The 19,445-nt window shown below is 42.4% G+C and overlaps 1 protein-coding gene across 1 annotated transcript in view; it reads left to right on the forward strand.

Moving 5' to 3' along the window:
• The window catches only part of nckap1 (NCK-associated protein 1), a 274,250-nt gene that overhangs the window by 204,031 nt on the left and 50,774 nt on the right, over positions 1 to 19,445 (forward strand). Inside the window, 3 exon segments of the mRNA XM_039757729.1 lie at positions 122 to 253; positions 4,287 to 4,505; positions 19,104 to 19,234. Of these exon segments, the coding sequence (XP_039613663.1) occupies positions 122 to 253; positions 4,287 to 4,505; positions 19,104 to 19,234 (482 nt within the window).

A 19,445-nucleotide genomic window follows, 5' to 3' on the forward strand; every position in this document is an offset into this window, starting at 1 on the left:
CATTTTAGCTACTTTTAGACAGCTACGATTTTCGGTGTTTGATATGTTCACCCATTTATCAACTGGCTTTTTTAAACTAACCTTTTCTCATTTGAATCTTTTTCTTTCTTCTCCTTTTAAGCTTGGACAAGCTGCACACTGCCCTGTCAGAGCTCTGCTTCTCGATCAATTATGTCCCCAACATGATTGTGTGGGAGCACACCTTCACGCCAAGGGAGTATTTGACTTCTCACTTAGAGATCCGCTTCACCAAGTGAGTATGGAAACATTTTAGAAGGACAGGTGTTTTTTTACCTGAATCATGAGGCCATACTGGCACAAGCCTTCGTCATCACGCAGTAGATTCAGCAAGTCACCAGATCGCGTCACTTTCTGTACTCGTCATTTTGTAGCTTTAAATGGATAAATTTGCCATTTTTCCCCATCAGTCTACAAGAATAACCTGTAATGACAGCATAAAAATCAAAAACTGAAATCTCTCTCCCTCTAGAAGTATTCAGGCCCTTAACTCAGTACTTTGTAAAATCCCCTTTGCCAACAATTCCAGCATTGAGCCTTCTTGGGTGAGTCCTCTACAAGCTTTGCACAGCTGAATTTGGGCAATGCATCCCATTCGTCTTAGCAGATCTCCACAAGCTCCATTAGATCAGATGGGGCGCATCTCTAAACTGCCATCTTCAAGTCTCTCCGCACATGTTCTGTGGGGGTATAAGTCTGGGACACTCAAGGACGCTCAGAGACTTGTCATGAAGGCACTCCAGTGGTGCCTTGGCTGTATGCTTCAAGTCATTATAGTGTTGAAAGCTGAACCATTGCCTCGTCCGAGGTGGTATACACGCTGGAGCAGATTTTCTTCAGTGACCTCTCAGTATTTGGCTCAAATTGATCATTTCCTCAATTCTGACCAGTCTCTCTGTCCCTGCACCCCTATAGTATGATGTTACCACCACCACCGTAGGGATGGTATTAGGTAGGTGATGAGCAGTGTCTGGTTTTTGCCAGACATACTGCCTATAATTCTGTCCACAATTTTGGTCACATCAGACCAGTGAGTCTTTTTCGTCATGTTCTCAGAGTCCTGTGCCTTTTACTCAAGAGTGGCTTCCTTCTAGACACTCTACTGTGAATGCCCGATTGATGGAGTGCTGCTGAGATGGTTATCCTTCCTACAGGTTCTCCCAATCCAGCAGAGGGCTTCTGAAGTTCTGCTAGAGTGACCCACTGGGTTCTTGGTCATCTCCATATCTAATCTAAGCTGTTCTTGCCCAGTTATTCAGTTTGGCCAGACAGACAACTCTAGGAGATATCCTGGTGGTTCCAAATTCTTGAAAGAAATGGTTTTATTCCCTTGCACTGATTTGATTACTGAGGTCAACAGAAAGTTCCTTGGACTTCATGGCCTGGTTTTTGTACTTACATGTATTGTGAATTGCAGGACCTTATATACACTGTTACACTTGAGCCTTTCTAAACAATGTCCAATCAAAGTGAACTTGTCCAAGCCCTGATGCAACAAAGCAGCCCCAAGCCATATAATTTCCATCACCATGCCTTAACATATTTTCTATCAGGTTTCTTCTTGCCAAATGTGGTCTTTGGTTTTCACCAAACGTATTCGGGTACAGTGGTCAAATAACTTATCATTGTTTCATCTGTCCAGAGCAGATTGTTCCAGAAGTCCTGGCATTTGCCTAGGTGTTCTTTGCCAAACTTTAGTCTTGCACTGATGTTCTTTATGGATGGCAAAGGTTTCCACCTGGCACCCCTCCCACGTAGATCTAATTTGTGCGGCATCTCACTAATGTTAAACTCATATGCTGTCATAAACAGCAGCAAGAGCTGTGATGACATTCTGGACTTCTTAGAGACTTCTTACAGCTTCTTCAGCTCTTGGGTTGAACACCCTGGGGTGGCCTGGCCTGGACAAGTTGGCCATTGTTTGAGATCTTCTCCATATGTATGAGGATTGTTCAGAAAGTTTCCACACTTTTATATTTTCGTTGGAAATGGTGAAGGCAGAAGGAGTAGTAATTGGGTGTGTTTGGCAAGCCGGCTGCCCTTACAGTTTAGTAGTTGTCACCCTGTGGTGAAGAAACGTATAAATTGCACCAAAGAGGAACAACGTTCTGCCATACGCTTTCTGAAGTTGTGCCAGGAGCAGAAATTCATCTCCGCTTGTGTGCGCTCAGTAATGGGGATAAAGTTCTCTCTCATAAAGTCGTCTATGAGTGGACTGAATTGTTTGAAAATTGCCATACTTGTGTGACGGATGCAGAGCCCTCCACACGTCCAGCTATAGTCACGAATACGAGGAATGAAGAAAGAACCCTGATGTGAAAGCAGCAGTGGCTACGCGCTCAACCAAAAACATTTTTTTTGCTGATGACATTAAAAAGTTGGTACAACACTGGGAACATTGCATTGCATAGGAAGCTGACTGTGTAGACAAGTGATTTCATTTGTTTTTCAAATTCTTAATAGAGTAAAAAAGAAAAAGGTGCATAAACTTTATGAACATCCCTCATAGAAGTAGAGTGGAATGGTTGATTTCCAATTGCTTGGAGATCTTTTTAAATCTCACCCTATCTTATAGGCTCCTTTAACCTTCTTTCTGAAGGCTTCGGGGAGCTCTTTTGATTTCAGCATGGTGTTAACACGTTTCTTTGACAAAGAGCAAACCAAACTAAATGCCCAAGGTCTAAATAAGACTCTTTCATGATGTTCTAATCATTTTTGCCTGATTCTAATTTGGTGTATTTTACTTGCAGATAGAGGGTCATTTCCGGAGGGTGGGGACTGACCATGTGTGTGCCTGGGAGGTTGCAAACTGGGATCCCGAGTTGTTTTGCCGTGTAGTGGGTGCAGCAACCCGCTGTACCAGTGCATGCCCCCCAATTTGACTTGACTTGACTTGAGTTACTGTTAAATGGTTGGGTGGACTTGCTTTTTCCTTATGCAAATTTTTTTAATTTATGTTTATTTAAATTCACTGCGATGGATTACAAAATATAAATGTGGCCTGATGTTTGCTTTATTATATCACCTTCATCCAAAGATGTAACTGTTTAAATGAAAATCAAATCTTGATAGGTCCACATTGTCACAAGAATAGACTGGAGTCATAAAAAGGTTTCGGGCAGCCACCCTTATATTGTATCCTGGCTGCAAAATTAAGTTTAAATTGTGTATGGGTTTGAGTCCAAGACAGAACTCATTTGCTGGCACAAAGATGGCGGCTTTAAAGGAGAGCGGAAGGAAGTGATGTCATCATTGGGACCAGGGCCGAAAGTGGCGTCATTGGGCATGGGACCAGAAGTGACATTATCAGTGGGGCCTGGAAACCGGAAGTGGTGGCATTGAGGCCGGGGCCGGACGTGACGTCATCAGTGGGGGCCAGAAACCGGAAGTGGCATTGAGGCCGGGACCGGACGTGACGTCATCAGTGGGGGCCCAGGCCGAATTTCCCATAACTCATCTGCAGAGAAGTGAGAGAAGGAGTTAGTGCACTCCGTCACCCCCTGGTCTGGCATAGAATTACTCTCATTCAGGCCCTTCAGCTGCCTCCCATGTGCATGTGTGTGACAATGTGTACAGACTGGAGTCCACAACAGAACTGATATAATAGCACAAAGATGGCGGCTTTAAAGGCGAGCGGAGGAAGTGACATCATCAGTGGGGGCCGGAACCCGGGAGTGGCGTCATTGGCCCCGGGATCAGCAGTGATATCATCAGTGGGGGCCGGAACACAGAAGTGGCGTCATTAGGGCCAGGCGGAATTTCCCATAACTCATCTGCAGAGAAGTGAGAGAAAGAGTTAGTGCACTCCGTCACCCCCTGGTCTGGCATAGAATTACTCTCATTCAGGCCCTACAGCTGCCTCCCATGTGCTCGTGTGTGATAACGTATGTTTGAAAAGAAAAACATTTATGGAGTCTACTTATGCCTTCACTTGTCTGTATTCACTACTTTAAATGAAGCACCCAAACCCACCCAAAAGAATTGACTTATTACTGTTGAAAATGCCAAAACTGGGCTACAGTGGGTTGAACGTTTAATCACGAACAGTATGAACAAAATAATGGACAAGCAATACAAATTTCTAAGACTGATGCCTTTCTTATCAAAATCATTTCTGTTTATTCATCAATTAGACAGGCTTTCTTGGTATATTGGTCTTTCACATTCTGTACACTTCAGATATTTGTTATGATGACATTAATAACTGAAAGTAAATAACTGTCCATCTGTTTCCCAGTGTACGTTTCATACGGCTGTATTTCTTGCAGGTCGATTGTAGGAATGACGATGTACAATCAGACGACACAAGAGATTGCCAAACCTTCTGAGCTGCAGACGAGCGTGAGAGCCTACATGACTGTGCTGCAGTCAATTGAGAACTACGTTCAAATCGATATCACCCGAGTGTTCAATAACGTCCTCCTGCAGCAGACACAGCATTTAGACAGCCATGGAGAGCCTACAATCACCAGCCTGTACACAAACTGGTAAGTCCCTCAGAGAACCACTTCTGAACCACAATTCCAAATTGCAGGATGCACTTAACATGCTGCAGGATAACATGCACATTCATACCGCCCTGCCTGTGAAGAGGGTCTTTGTTCAGAAAGGTGACCAATTTAAAGTGGGGTAACCGGTAGTGTCATTTGTTTTTGATTGTTTAATTGCTTAATGTGTGTAACTGCGGTGCCCTCCATAATATTCGGGACAAACGCACCTTTTTCCTTGATTTCCCACTCTGCTCCACAGTTTAAAATTGCAAATCAAACAATTCAGACATTGTGATTGTTTCATTTAAGGGGATTTGCATACATTTCACTTACACCACTTTTTTTATACCCGGTCCCCCCCCATTTCAGGGCACCATAATGTTTGGGACATCATAATGGCGGGTTTGTCAAAGCCGCTGTCATATTTAATTCTTTATCGCTTATCCCTCAAATGCAGTGACTACTTGAAGTTTGCCATTCATAGACATCAGCAGGTGCTGAGGATCTTTTCTGGTGATGCTCTGCCAGGCCTTCAACAATGCAGCCATCTTCAGCTTCTGCTTGTTTCAGGGGGGCTTGCCCCTTAACTTCTCTCTTCAGCGATGGAAAGCCTCCTCAATTGGATTTCAATCAGGTGACTGGCCTGGCCAATCAGTATTTTTCCATTTTTCAGCCTTGACAAACTCCTGTATGGCCTCAGCAGCATGTTAGGCTCATTATCCTGTGGTAGGATGAAGCGTCGTCCCGTGAGTTTGGAGGCCTTTACTGAACATGAGCAGATCAGATGTTTCTGTACACCTCAGAATTCATTGTGCCACTGCTATCAATTGTTCCATCATCAATGAAGAGAAGTGTGCCAGGACCTGTGGCAGCCGCACATGCCCAAGCCATAACACCCCCAGCACCGCCATGTTTAACAGATGACGTGTTCTGCTTTGGATCTCGGGCAGTTCCTTTTCATCTCCACACATTGCTCTTGCCATCACTCTGATGAGGTTCATCTTTGTCTCCTTGGTCCACAAGACATTTTCCCAGAATTCCTCAGGCTCTTTGAAGTCTTTTGTCACAAACTGTAATCTGGCCATCCTGTTTGTGTGGGTCTCATCTTGCAGTGTGGCCTCTGTGTTTCTGTTCATGGAGTCTTCTGCTGATAGACATCTCTGACACACACACATTGACCCCTGAAGACTGTATGATCTGTCACACAGGTGTGTGGGTTTTATTCTTGACCAAAGTGAGGATTCTTCTGTCCTTAACAGTGGAGGTCTTCCTTGGCTTACCAGCCCCTTTGCAATGACTGAGATGACCAGATGTCCCAGACAGTTAATTTCAGTCATCCTAAGGTTTTACTAAGGTCGCCAATGGATTTATTCTGGTATTTCAGCCCTCTAATGGCTTCTTCGACTTTCAATGCAGAGCTCTTGTCCTCATGTTGAACAATGGCAACTGCAGACTCCAAAGGGTAGAAGCAAGCCGAGGTATCTTATGCAGCAATGAAACACACCTGAGGAATCATACACACCAATTGTTCCAAACATTATGCCCTGAAATGGGGGGTACGGTGCATAAAAAGTGTTGTCTTCATGCTATGACCGAAATGTACGGAAATCCCCTTAAATGAAAGTCTGCAATGTGCAATTTAATTACATCTGAATTGTTAGTCATTTTCTAACCTTTCAAGTTCTGAACAGGGTCATGAAGGTGCTGGAGCCTATCCCAGCTGGTATTGGGCACAAGGCAGGAACAAACTGTGGGCAGGGTGCCAGTCCATCGTAGGGTGAACACACACACACTCACACTCCCTTACCACTCAGTAATAAACTCTGGAGCAGAGGGGTAAGTCAAGGAAAAATTAGTCTTTTCTCCGAATTATGGAGGACACTGTACATTCCCATTTTTAGTCAATTCTAAACATTCACTTGTTTAACTTTCACAGCTTATTTGTAATCTTTTTTACTTTGACGTTGGCAGCCTCAGTCATTCGTGGGTTTTTCTGTATGCGCAATAGAGAAAGAAACGAGAGGCGTGACACACGCACATTTATAACAACAGCAGCAACATTTATTTCTATAGCACATCTTCATACAAGCAGTGTAGCTCAAAGTGCTTTACAAAATGGAATAAAAGGAAGTTGATCTTCTTCTTGTTTCGGCTGCTCCCTTTAGGGGTCGCCACAGCATATCTTTCTATCCTCGTCATCTTGCTCTGTCACCTTTTGTTGTCTTCTTCTTATTCTTCTTCCAGCTGCTCCTGTTAGGGGTCACCACAGCAGATCATCTTGTTCCATACCTTCCTGTCTTCTCCATCTTGCTCTGTCACAACCATCACCTGCATGTCCTCTCTCACCACATCCATAAACCTTCCTCTTCCCTGGCAGCTCTATCCTTAGCATCCTTCTCCCAATATACCCCTCATCTCTCCTCTGCACATGTCCAAACCAACACAATCTCACCTCTCTGACTTTGTCTCCAAACCGTCCAACTTGAGCTGAACCTCTAATGTCCTCATTTCTAATCCTGTCCACCCTTGTCACACCCAATGCAAATCTTACTGTCTTTCACTCTGCCACCTCCTGCTCTGTGTCCTGCTTTCTGGTCAGTGCCACCGTCTCCAGCCCATAACATAAACAAGATGCAGCAATAATATTATACGGTATTTAACAAAGAGAATGGTAAGACCAGGAGGAGCTGCTCGTATCCCACTAGGCACTTCACTGGTCTTGTTTCACCCTTCTGGTGTAGAATACAGAACTCACCGGGTATTCTTTGCATATTTTCTTTGTTTTGCTTAACAAATTTATACATAAATAAATAAAGGTTTGTGTTGCATGTACTGTATGTCCCCAAAGCAATAGTGCAAGTCCTTTGGGTTGTAAGCCCAAGTGTGGAAAGTCAGTGATGTGGCTTGGTGGGAGTGCAAAGGTGTTGGTGAGTTTGGTGTTAACGAGTCAGTGAGTCGGCTACAGAGTTTGATGTGTCCAATCCCACCATTGTTCGCAAACCCAAGGTTAAACTTCAACTAGCCTCTGCTAACCTCCCATATACCGAGACCCTTAAGGATCTGAAGAGGCTCACAAAATAAACAATGCTGAAGGAGTATTTCAATCCAGTGTATCCTTTATGGTGTCCCAACACCGGCCGTGAAAGACAGTGTCAGGGGTGATGTTGGGATCTCACTAGTCTCTGAGTCTTCTGACAGCAATGAGTAAAGTTTATTTAGTTGAGATGCTTGCACAAAAATGAATGACTAGCTAGAAATTTTTTTTTTTACACATTACCGATTGTGTTTTGTTTACTGCGTTTTATGGGTTATTTCATGGTTACTGGGCGGAGTGGTGGCTCTTAAGGGCAGGGATCTGCACTGGTAATTGGAAGGTTGCCGGTTCAAATCCTGTAAATGTTAAAGTGACTCTACTCTGTTGGGCACCCAGCCTAACCCTCTTCTACGCGGTGGTGTGCTGGAGTGGCAGCATAAAGATGAAAGACGCCTCATGCCTGGACTTAAACTTGTTAAGAAGGCAGGCTTTATTGTAGGAGTAAAGTTGGACAGTTTAACATCTGTGGCAGAGCGACGGGCATTAAGCAAACTCCTGTCAATCATGAAGAATCCACTGAACAGGGTCATCTCCAGTCAGAGGAGTAGCTTCAGTGACAGACTTTTGTCACCGTCCTGCTCCACTGACAGACTGAGGAGATCGTTCCTTCCCCACACTATGCAACTCTTCAATTCCACCCGGGGGAGTAAATGTTAACATTACTCAAAGTTATTGTCTGCTTTTTTTATTTTTATTTTTTTCATTTTTATTACTATTTAATATAATATTGTTTCTTTGTATCAGTAAACTGCTGCTGGATTATGTGAATTTCCCCTTGGGATTAATAAAGTATCTATCTATCCTATCTATCTATCCTATCTATCTATCTATCCATCTATCCATCCATCTATCCATCCATCTATCCATCTAGACCCCCAAACTTGCAGGGAAAGACCTTGAGGGTTGGTTGCACAGTTGGCACTCCAGCCTCCATAAAAACAAAAAAACCTCCCACTGGTTCCATTCCATCTGAACTGGTGTGGTGCTGAGGTGTCACCCATTGCATGGCTGTACTTGGGCCCTAATCTGGGATCCTGAGTTGATTTGTCATGTGGTGGGTGTGCCTTCTCCTAACCCCTCTCTCTCTCTTCATGGCTACTGTGTTACAGAAAGTGTGTATAATAAAAATGGTGTTTTGTTATAAATAATTCTTGCAGGTGTGTTTTTCCCAGTTGATACTGGGGTTCATCAGCGTTGTGTTCTGCTCCTACTCTGTTCAATGCTTGTATGGACTGGGTGTTGGGCAAGGTCGTGGGGTCCAGCAACTGAAGGGCATCTGTTGGTGAAGAAAGATTCACAGATCTTGACTTTGCTGACGATGCCATGATCTTCACGTTGTCAATGGAGGCTCAGATTGGGGGTCTCTAGAGATTCAGTGAGGGGTCTGAGTGTCTGGGCTTGCGATTGTCCTGATAAAACCTAAGAGCCAGGCTTTTAATGACCTCTTGGACATGGCCATCAGCAGTGTGTCTGTCCGTGGAGAAAGTGACAACCTCGTCATTGAAAGGTTTACTTACCTTGGCAGTGACATTCATGTCTCTGGTGACTCTTCGTATGAAGTCAGTAGATGGATTGGGGGTCATGAGGTCTCTGTAAAGGGGTGTGTGACACTCCTGATATCTATGCAAAAGGACCAAGGTCCAAGTCTTCAGAGTCTTGGTGCTTCCTGTCTTGCTCTATGGTTGTGAGACATGGATGCTATCTAGTGACCTGACACGAAGACTGGACTCCTTTGGTACTGCGTCTCTCCAGAAAATCCTTGGGTACCGTTGGTTTGGCTTTGTGTCGAATGAGCAGCTGCTCATGGAGTCCCGAGTGAAGCACATTACCTGCATTGTGAGGGAGCGTCAGCTACAGCATTACTGCCATGTGGCGTGTTTCCCCGAGGGTGATCTGGCTCGTAAGATCCTCATTGTTGGGGAACCGAGTGGCTGGACCAGGCGAAGGAGTCGCCCACGTAACACCTGGCTGTGGCAGATAGAGGATCATTTCCGGAGGGTAGGACTGGACCACGGGTCTACCTAGGGGGTTGCAAACCAGGATCCCAAGTTGTTTTGTCATGTAGTGGGTGCAATAATGTACTGTACCAGTGCATGCTCACCAGCTTGACTTGACGTGTATTTTGAGCAAACTCTAGTGAATGATTGCAGTTTTTAATGGTCACGGAAACCTAACCCCTTCTTTCTCATAGGTTCAATGTATTAACGTCTGCGTCTTCCACTTTCATGTTGTTTCCTAGGAACGCTAACCCCACGAAAGTTGAGCACTTACCATTTTTTTACACGTGGTGAAGTGTATTGCTTACACGTGTTCATGGTTACTTGCATCTACTTTGTAAGCCAACTTTCTGCACCCCACTGTCACCCTGCTTCCATATAAAGTGAAAATAACATTTAGACCCATTTTGTGAAATGCAGCTTAAGAAACATGCTAATCGTGTTTCTCACCACTCCCTAACACCCCCAGAGTGGAATATTGACCCTAAGATTAAACCAATACAAAATGCTAAAGTGAGTGTTAAGTTTTTTATATTTGTTTAACACACAGCGTTTAATCTGCCTAATACCAAGTCAATAATGTGGCTGCTTCTTCCAAACACATTTTTCCATTTGCAATGTTTGCTTACCTAACAACCCCCACCCCCCCAGCTGAGTCGCTACTTTACACTGCAGGCCTTTCTTTAGTCGAGTTTGATGTGCAGATGTTTGGCTGAGTTAGCAAATAAAAACAGCAGCGTATTAAATGGCTCTGGCGTGTCCTCTGGAGCATCTAAATACAGTATTTCTTTTTTGGAAATCGTCTTTTGTAAGCAAATGGGCAGAATGTTTTTTTTTTTAATTTTACTCTCTCCAGATGTATTCTTTGCAGAAAACAAGTTTTATAGCGTGACTTTTAGGAAACCTACAACTTTTTAAAAAAATCATACAACATATACAGTATCACCGAAACAGTGAAGATTTGTAATTATAAGCCACACTAAAACCCCATCCCTCAACGGAGAGCTGCTTCTTTATCTTCATCTTTTCCCACTTCAGTGTGGGGTCAATAGATGGACAGACGTGAAAGACACTATGTGATTAATAGGTAGATGGAAAGTAAAGGCAGTATATAATAGATAGACGAAAGGCACTATATAATACACAGACAGACATGAAAGGCACAATATAATAGAGCGATGAAAGGCACTATATAATACACAGATAAACATGAAAGGCACTATATAATATACAGACATGAAAGGCACTACAGTATATATAGATAGATGAAGGCGTCATATTAAATATAGTCAGACATGAAAGGCACTATGTGATTAATAGATAGAAAGGAAAGGCACTATGTACTAGATGGACATGAAAGGCACTATAAAATAAACAGATAGATGAAAGGTACTATATGATAGACAGACATGAAAAGCACTGTATATAGATAAACAGACAGACAGACAGAAAGACAGACAGACAGAAGGGAAAGGCACTGTGACCTAGATATATAGACGTGAAATGCACTATATAATAGACTGACAGACATGAAAGTCTCTATGTGATAAATAGAAAGGAAAGGTACTATGTATTGAATAGACGTGAAAGGCACTATATATAGATAGATAGCCAGAAAGTAAATGTTGTATGTACTAGACAGATAGACATGAAAGCCCCTTTAAAATAGATGGATAGTTAGATGAAAGGGCACTATGTAATAGATAGATAGACATGAAAGTAACTATACGATAGATAAAAAGGAAAAGCATTATGTAGGGGGGCCTGAGTTGCCTCGAAAGCTTGCATATTGTAATCTTTTTAGTTAGCCGATAAATGGTGTCATTTTGCTTGGCTTTTCTCTATGTACTAGATAGATAGATAGAAAGATAGATGAAAGGCGCTATATTAGTGAGAGATATGAAAGGCACTGCATACTTGTTAGATAGATGTACTTTATTTGTCCCCAAGGGGAAATTAGAACTTTATAGAAGCTCACGAAAGAGAAATGAACAAATATATAAATAATCAAACAAACAAGAACCGCCATAACAATCATAAGAACTTTTGACTTGGATACTGGGGATCTGCTGCCCTCGATAACAGAGCAATAGGTGGCAGAAAGATGTTCAGACCTGTTCAGATGTTCGTTTGACGGCGTTAACAAAGGAATAAATGTGGTCCAACGTCTTGTGTCTGAAAAGAGAACATGCCGTTAGACATTGATTTGGAATCCCTCATTGTTCTGCTGCAGAGTTTAAAAGTAAACCTCAAGAGGATGATGCGGCCGCTCCTAGACAGTAACATGGACAAATTCACTCCGTTTTTCAAAGTCTGGATCATGCTTATCGGCTTTAATTGTAATGTGCTTGCATCTCATTCATAACTCTTGAGATTCTGTTATATTCTGAAGGTTCCTTTTTTTTTTCTTCCAGTGTTTGCTAACCTAAACTTTAAATTTAAACCTCTGGCAGTTTCCTGTTTACCTTTTCACCAATTTAGGCCATTTGTTGCATTTCAGCTGATTAAATTTGAAGAGAAGCGGAGGTGTTGTAAGACTTTTGACTGGTAGTGTTCGTCAGTCACTTGACATGTGAATGTGTATCAGCAGTTTCAAGCACAGCATCCTGTGTACGATGACAAAGTATTATGGTGTGAAAGAGAGGAGGAGGATGGAGGGGAAGAGTACAGCTGGCAGAAAACACCACTGGTCGCCAGCTTGGGTGAAATGGCATGAGAGTGTACACAGGGGAGTGCCTGCTGTAGGTGAGACGCAGTGAGTATACATGAAGCGTGCATTTCATTCACTCTTCTTTGTGTGCATCATGCGCAGCAGTGAGTTTGAGAGATTAAGAGCGGCACTGGGCACATGTCTGCTGCTCATGCAGGGTTTGGCCACAGGCTTGTTCCTCCACAGTGTGCTTAGAAGGACCTCTGGGGACCTTTTGTGCCCACCGATATCAGGCAATTCAGTGCTTCCTCCCGACGTACTCTTAAAGTTCATTTTGTAGTCTCTACACGATATACATTATGTATTTATTTGTATTTATTTACTTGTTGAGGTTGATCGCTTGGCTGTATTGTCTGTCCTGTGAGTCCTTTACCCTTGTTTTTTTTTTTAATGTACAGTGATCCCTCGCTATATCACGCTTCGATTTTCGCAGCTTCACTCTATTATGATTTTTTCTCATACACGGTTACTTCACAATGCACGCGCTTTCTGAAAGCTTTTATGTAAGCCACACGATGGCTCCTAAACGTGCTGCTTTTTCTAAGCCTTCTGACAATAAAACTAAGCGCCGGAGGAAGATGCTTACTATCCAAGAGAGGGTGAAACTCTTGGATATGATTAAAGATGGCAATACCCTACAAAGCCTCCTCATGCATGTGAAAAGACAGCACCAGCAACTGCCTATCAAGATGTTCTTCAGTCGCGCACCCAGACACCCACTGCCTACTCCTAGTACTCCTTCAGTGGAAGAAGACAACGACGCACCTGCTGAAGATACTGCACCACCTGAAGACTCTCCTACTGAGGTCGTACCTTCATAGGTTAGTGTTTGTGTGCAATTAAATGTACAGTACAATAATCTACTATATAAAAGCGGTCGGGATTGTCCTTCCGTCCCGTGAGTGCAAAGCGTAGCGGTATTCCGCCTATCACAGACTTACTACTTGCTGCTTGAGGTACGAAGCGACACAATGTGAGCAGAGTTCTGGTGCTCTCATCGTTCCCTTGCTTTTGTGCGCGATGCGCTGGAAAAATAGACACAATTATGTCTCTGGAAATAATTCATGTTGATGGAGTACAAATGCCTCACCGCGTAGTAAATATCAGGGGAGATGGTGCTTGCTTATTCTCATCTATAGCTTATTTAGTGCATGAAACTCCGTCTTTAAGGGTACAGATTCGGGCTGACATTGTACGACTTTGGACAGGCACTTGAGGGGATAAAAAAAAACGTAGGTTTTCGGGAGATGTTATGAATGGGCACTTTGATGTTCTCATTCCCTACATTTACATGCCTGATATACACATGGAGCGCACACAAATTGAGGATAAAAGTTGGTCGCCTTAAAAGGCGAGTGCGCCTAGTAATATATTTGTAACGTCTAATATGTCTTATTTTCTCTTATTTTGTCTTAATATATTGGATAATATGAGTGTAATGGTGACTAAAGGGTGTTATTTCATGTCTAGAGGGCTCTAATAATGTTAAAAAACGTATTTAGAAGGTCGTAAACAGGTTTTCTATACTGTAACTGCAAAAATATTCGATTTATAAATAAAGAATCCTACTTCGCGAAAATTCATTTATCACGGTAGAGTCTGGAACGGATTAACCGTGATAAGCGAGGGTTCACAATATTTTTATGCTGCAGTATGCACGTGAGTTTCCCTTAGGAATTAATAAACTTTATCTAATCTAAAGATACAGGGAGTTCAGCCACAGTCTCTGTCCTTTTTGTTCATTTTCCCATTCTGCCATGATATGTAAAACACACAACACCAGGCAAGACGGGCGTCTTTTCTGTTTGGGAGCCACGTTCCTTATTCTTCATCGCTGCATTCTGTGCATTGTACTTCCGGGTGGGCGTTTATTGGTAGTCTTCTCTCATGCACTCCGGGTCGGCCCCTACAGCTTGTTGTTTTGTTGGGACGAGTCACAGATGGGTTGCACTGAGACCCTGTCCCACATGTACCTGGGTATTTATTTTAAAAACACAGCTTTTTGTATGCATTTTGGCCTTGCGTTTTAGGTCCTTGAAAACGGACCTTTTGATAAACTCCTTCCAGGGTGAAGATGTTTAGAAACTCTGTTTTTCCTGTTTACGTGTAGATGATTAACGTCAGTTTTTGCACCGTTACGCGTTTGTTTACATAAGGCAATTTTGTGCAATTGTGATCGTAACTAAAGTAGTGCTGGTGTTACCCTTCTTAACGGGACTTTTTACACGTTTACAGTTAAACGTACAATTATTTCATCACTATATTGAGCAACAGAGGTGTCGGAATGCGCCACGGCGGTCACTGCTACATCGATCATTCCGACGACACAGACACTTCTAGTAGGTGGGACAACTTTGAGAATGAAGTGGTGGTTGCTGAAGAGAATTTGTGTTTGTCAGGGACATCGCTGTTGTCTTTGTGTAAGGTGCTTCACCCGCACATCGAAGGAAAGACAACTGTAACGAAATCGCCTGTCGGTGTTGTCAAAAAAAGTTGTCCACACATTCTACTCTTTAGCAGACGAGGGGACATAACGCAAGTTGGCAAACGTCTTTGGATTGTCGAGACACGTGGTTTCTGAAATAATAAGGCAAGTGTTTGAAGCAATTAAAGTCTACTTGGGCCCTGTGTATTTACAGGGTGAGCCAAAAAGAAGTACCACATTTTGAACGTTTATTTTACAAAAAAAGCTACAAGATAAAATTTATTTCATTACGACACAAGAAAGGGTATAAAAATTAGATTTTTTTCACTGTGTTTTAAAAGTGACGCCTATACAGTAATCCCTCGCTATATCGCGCTTTGACTTTCGCGGTTTCGCTCTATCGCGGATTTTATATGAAAGCATAATTAAATATATAACGCGGATTTTTCGCTGCTTCGCGGGTTCTGCAGACAATGTGTCTTTTTACTTCCTGTACATGCTTCCTCAGTTGGTTTGCCCAGTTGATTTCATACAAGGGACGCTATTGGCGGATGACTGAGAAGCTAACCAATCAGAGCACGCAGTTAAGTTCCTGCTTGCTGAAGGCGGTGTTAACCAGGAAGTCTCGTCTCGCTCATTCAGCATCAACGTGTTTCGCTGTGCAAAGAGTTGTGCTCTTTTGTGTTTATCTTTGTGCATAGTCAAGTCCTTCATTATGGCTCCAAAACGATCTGCTCCTGCTTCAGGGGCCGTGCCCAAGTGCAAACGGAAGATGTTAACGATTGCGAAAAGGTAAACGCGTTTTGGATTTGTTGAAGGCTACGATTCTTTTTATTTAAAAAGTAGGAAAGAAATATAAGATCTACGGTCGCAGTGTCCTTTTAACCAGGGTGCAAAATGAGTTGTAAGTGGATGTAATAAGGCAGAAGTCTGGATGGGATCTGCTTTAGGGATTTGCATTGAAGAAGAACAACGGCAGTGCTACACAATCACCTGAAGTGGCTCCTTTAAGGGCTGTAACGCTCTCCTTTGTTGTGCAGTAAAATTAAACTCATTGTTATTGGACAAGTCATCGTGTCATTGTTGGTGAGTAACCATAATTATTTTTCTACTTACAGTGCTTAGTACATGTATGTGCGTTTAGTGTCACTGTACACACATTTACTGTATACTATTTTTGTTGCATTGTACGTATTTATTGCTGGTGGCCTGTCTATCGTAATGGCTGTAACATGTGATATCGGAGACACTCAATATCTTTAAAATAATATTTAGGTTTTACTGTATATAAACAGTGTGTTTATATACATAATTTCAATGAATCTTACCTAATATCTAAGAGAATACAAAGGGATTATGCTGTATAACTCTGCGGGGAATATTTATAAACAGTGTGGGAGAGTTTATAAGGGCTTAAAATATATAAAAATAACCATAGAAACATATGGTTTCTACTTCGCGGATTTTCACCTATCGCGGGGGGGGTCTGGAACGCAACCCCCGCGATCGAGGAGGAATTACTGTATACCTTCACCCTATTGGAGCTATTTTTAGGAAATTTATCATTTCTTTTCACTGCTATGCTGATGATACTCAGGTTTATATTCCCGTCTGCAACTCTACAATGAATCAACTGCACAACTGTCTTTGTGAACTAAGATCCTGGATGGCTAATAATTTTCTTGATCTGAATCAAAATAAAATGGAGGTCCTTATAGTGAGTCCATCAGCTAAAGCTCAAATTGGTCTTGGACTTCTCGGCTCTTTCTTTGTCTTTTACAAACCTCAACTCCACAATCTTGGTGTTATCTTTGACAGTAACCTCTCTTTTGAGAAACAAGTACATTCTGTAGTCAAGAGTTGCTTTTTCCAGCTTCGTCTGTTAGGTAAGATCAAGCCTTTTTTATCTTCTGGGGATCTTGAGAAAGCTACTCCTGCTTTTATCTTTTCTTGCCTTGATTACTGCAACTCGCTGTATTCTGGGATTAGCAAACCGCTGATACGCAGGTTACAGTTGGTCCAGAATGCTGCCACTCGCTTTCTGGTTGGGTCAAGAAAGTCGGATTCTGTTTCTCCAGTATTAGCTTCTTTACACGGGCTGCCTGTCAGTTTTCGAATTGATTTTAAAATCTTGTTGCTAGTTTTTAAATCTTTAACATGGGCTCGCTCCTGCCTATTTATCTGAACTGTGTGTTTTACACCAGCCATCGAGAGTGTTTAGATCTTCTGGTCAGTTGTCTCTTGTTGTCCCTCAAGTACCGAGTGTCAAACTAAGGGGGACAGACAGGGCTTTGTCATCTGCTGCTCCTCGCCTGTGGAACTCGTTACCTCGTCACATAAAGGAGTCGTCGACAATTCAAAACGAGATTAAAGACTTATTTCTGTTCACTTGCATTCCGTGACTTTCAGTAATACTGATGGTTTCCTCATTGTGATTAATATAACATTACTTCTATTTATTATTTATGTTAATTTATTTTATTTCTGTTGATGTTATTTGTATGTTTTCTTTAATTCTATTATCGGAAAGCACTTTGGCCACATCATTCCTATGTTGTTTTAAATGTTATATATAAATAAATTTGACATTGACATTGGTGGGCATCATTAGCGGTACACAATTCGGGATGATTTCTGAACACTCGCATGACTCATTTGGCCATTTTAAAGGGAATAGCAGCAGTTTTGTGGCAAAATAGTATCCTTGAGGGCTTCAAGGTTTTGAGTACTGTGTGTGTATACCGTCCACTTGAGACAAGAAGAAATCGCACAGAGTGAGATCAAGTGAGCGTGTGAAGCCCACCTGACGTCACCGCGCAGGGAAATCAGCTTCCTCAGAAACATCAGGATCACTGCGCCGTATGAGCTGTTGACACCAGGTATCCACCACATCCATTTTTTTCTAGTTCTCTAGCATTTCAGTGAAACATTCTGAAGTGATGGTGGCCGTTACTACTTCCTCGTCAGTTGTATCCACAATTGTGCCATTGCATATGCCAGGTCATACTAATTTTGACTTGTGGGTTGTTATTTTTTTGCTCTACTATATAATTTCAATGTAATCTTTGCATGAGACAATAATGGCCATAAGTATATACTATAAATATAACAGCAGGTCAAGTCGTTTGGAGAAATTCTCAGGTGATTCTGCACTTATGGGATGTATTGATAAGGACGGGTAAGATTGAGGAGGAGAGTCAGATGGAGAACTTTGTGAGAATTGTCTGCAGTTCAGCACCAGCAAAACCAAGGAGCTGCCCATGGACTTTGACAACACCAAAGAGCTTTTATTACCGGTCATAATTCAAGGAGAGGATGTAGAGATGGTCCACTCCTACAAGTACTTTGGGGTCCACATCAGTGACAGACTGGACTGATCTTATGAGACAGAAGAGTTGTAGACGAAAGGGCAGAGCAGACTCTGTTTTCCTTAGGAAACTTCATTGTCCTAATGTGGGTATTGACATCCTTCACTTCTTCTATAACTCTGTGATGGTCATTGTGAAGTGCAGGGCTGGCAACATCACTTATGGAGAGGCCCACTAAATCAACAAGCCAATTAAAAAGGCAGGCTCAGTTATGGGACACACTCTGGACCCCCCTGGAGGTCGTAGAATGGAGGAGAGAATGAATAGAGAGAGACAGTGCCATTATGAACAATGCTACACATCCACTCTCTGACATGCTAACACTGAGGACTTTCAGCCAATGAATTATTCAGCAGAGGTTTGTCAAGAAATGTGACAGGGGCGCCTTTATACCAACAGCAATACACCTGTATCGCGCCTCACTGGGACTGCCAAGTCAGACATTTTTCTTTTTCTTTTTTTCCCCTTTTAGTATTCTGGTGTGTGTTCCGACCTAAGTTTGTGTTTCTTTCTGTCTATCTATGTATCATATAGTGCCTTTCCTGTCTGTCTGTCTGTCCCTACAAATCTGACTAATCGGTGGTTAGATTTGAGTGGCAATACTGGCCTCGCTTATTGGTAATTCAATTATCTGACAAGTTCAGCGTATCCCCTGTGAGCTCTATAATGTCTTAATAATGAATGTTGCTCTACTGCCATGTTATGCTAAGTGTATCAGCTCTCTGCCAGCCCAGTGTGGTAATGACTGCTGAGGTTTTTGTTTCCCTTCATTATTTGTTGTAAGTGTGAATGAACTGTTCCATTGTGCACATTTTGTGCCGACGGGATGAAATCAGCGGTGCGCCTTTGCTGAACAATGACTGGCAATGACTAACGAGAGAAATTAAGAGAGTTGATGGCACATTTATTTGGAAGGTGGGCCTTGCTTCTTGTAATTTAGCACATTGCAGGAATAAACCAAGTGTTTATGAAGAAGTCTTAACAAATGCTTTGCTTTATAGGTATTTGGAGACCTTACTGCGGCAAGTTAGCAATGGACACATTGCGTATTTTCCTGCAATGAAGGCGTTTGTAAACCTGCCCACAGAAAACGAACTGACATTTAATGCCGAGGAATATTCTGACATATCAGGTGAGTATTCCAAACCGCACTGGCTTACAAAATTTAAAGGACCCAGAATTTAAATACTCTGAACAGATGGAGCCAGGCATCAGTAGTATATTCAGTGCCGTGAAATCATATTTTCTGATTCCCTCTATTTTTACTTATTCATCAAACTTGTTTCTGATCTCCAAACAGATTTTGTATAATACGAAAGACAACCTGAGTGAACATAATACAT

The sequence above is a fragment of the Polypterus senegalus genome, chromosome 6, assembly GCF_016835505.1.
Source record: "Polypterus senegalus isolate Bchr_013 chromosome 6, ASM1683550v1, whole genome shotgun sequence".
In the NCBI taxonomy this organism is placed as follows: Eukaryota; Metazoa; Chordata; class Cladistia; order Polypteriformes; family Polypteridae; genus Polypterus; species Polypterus senegalus.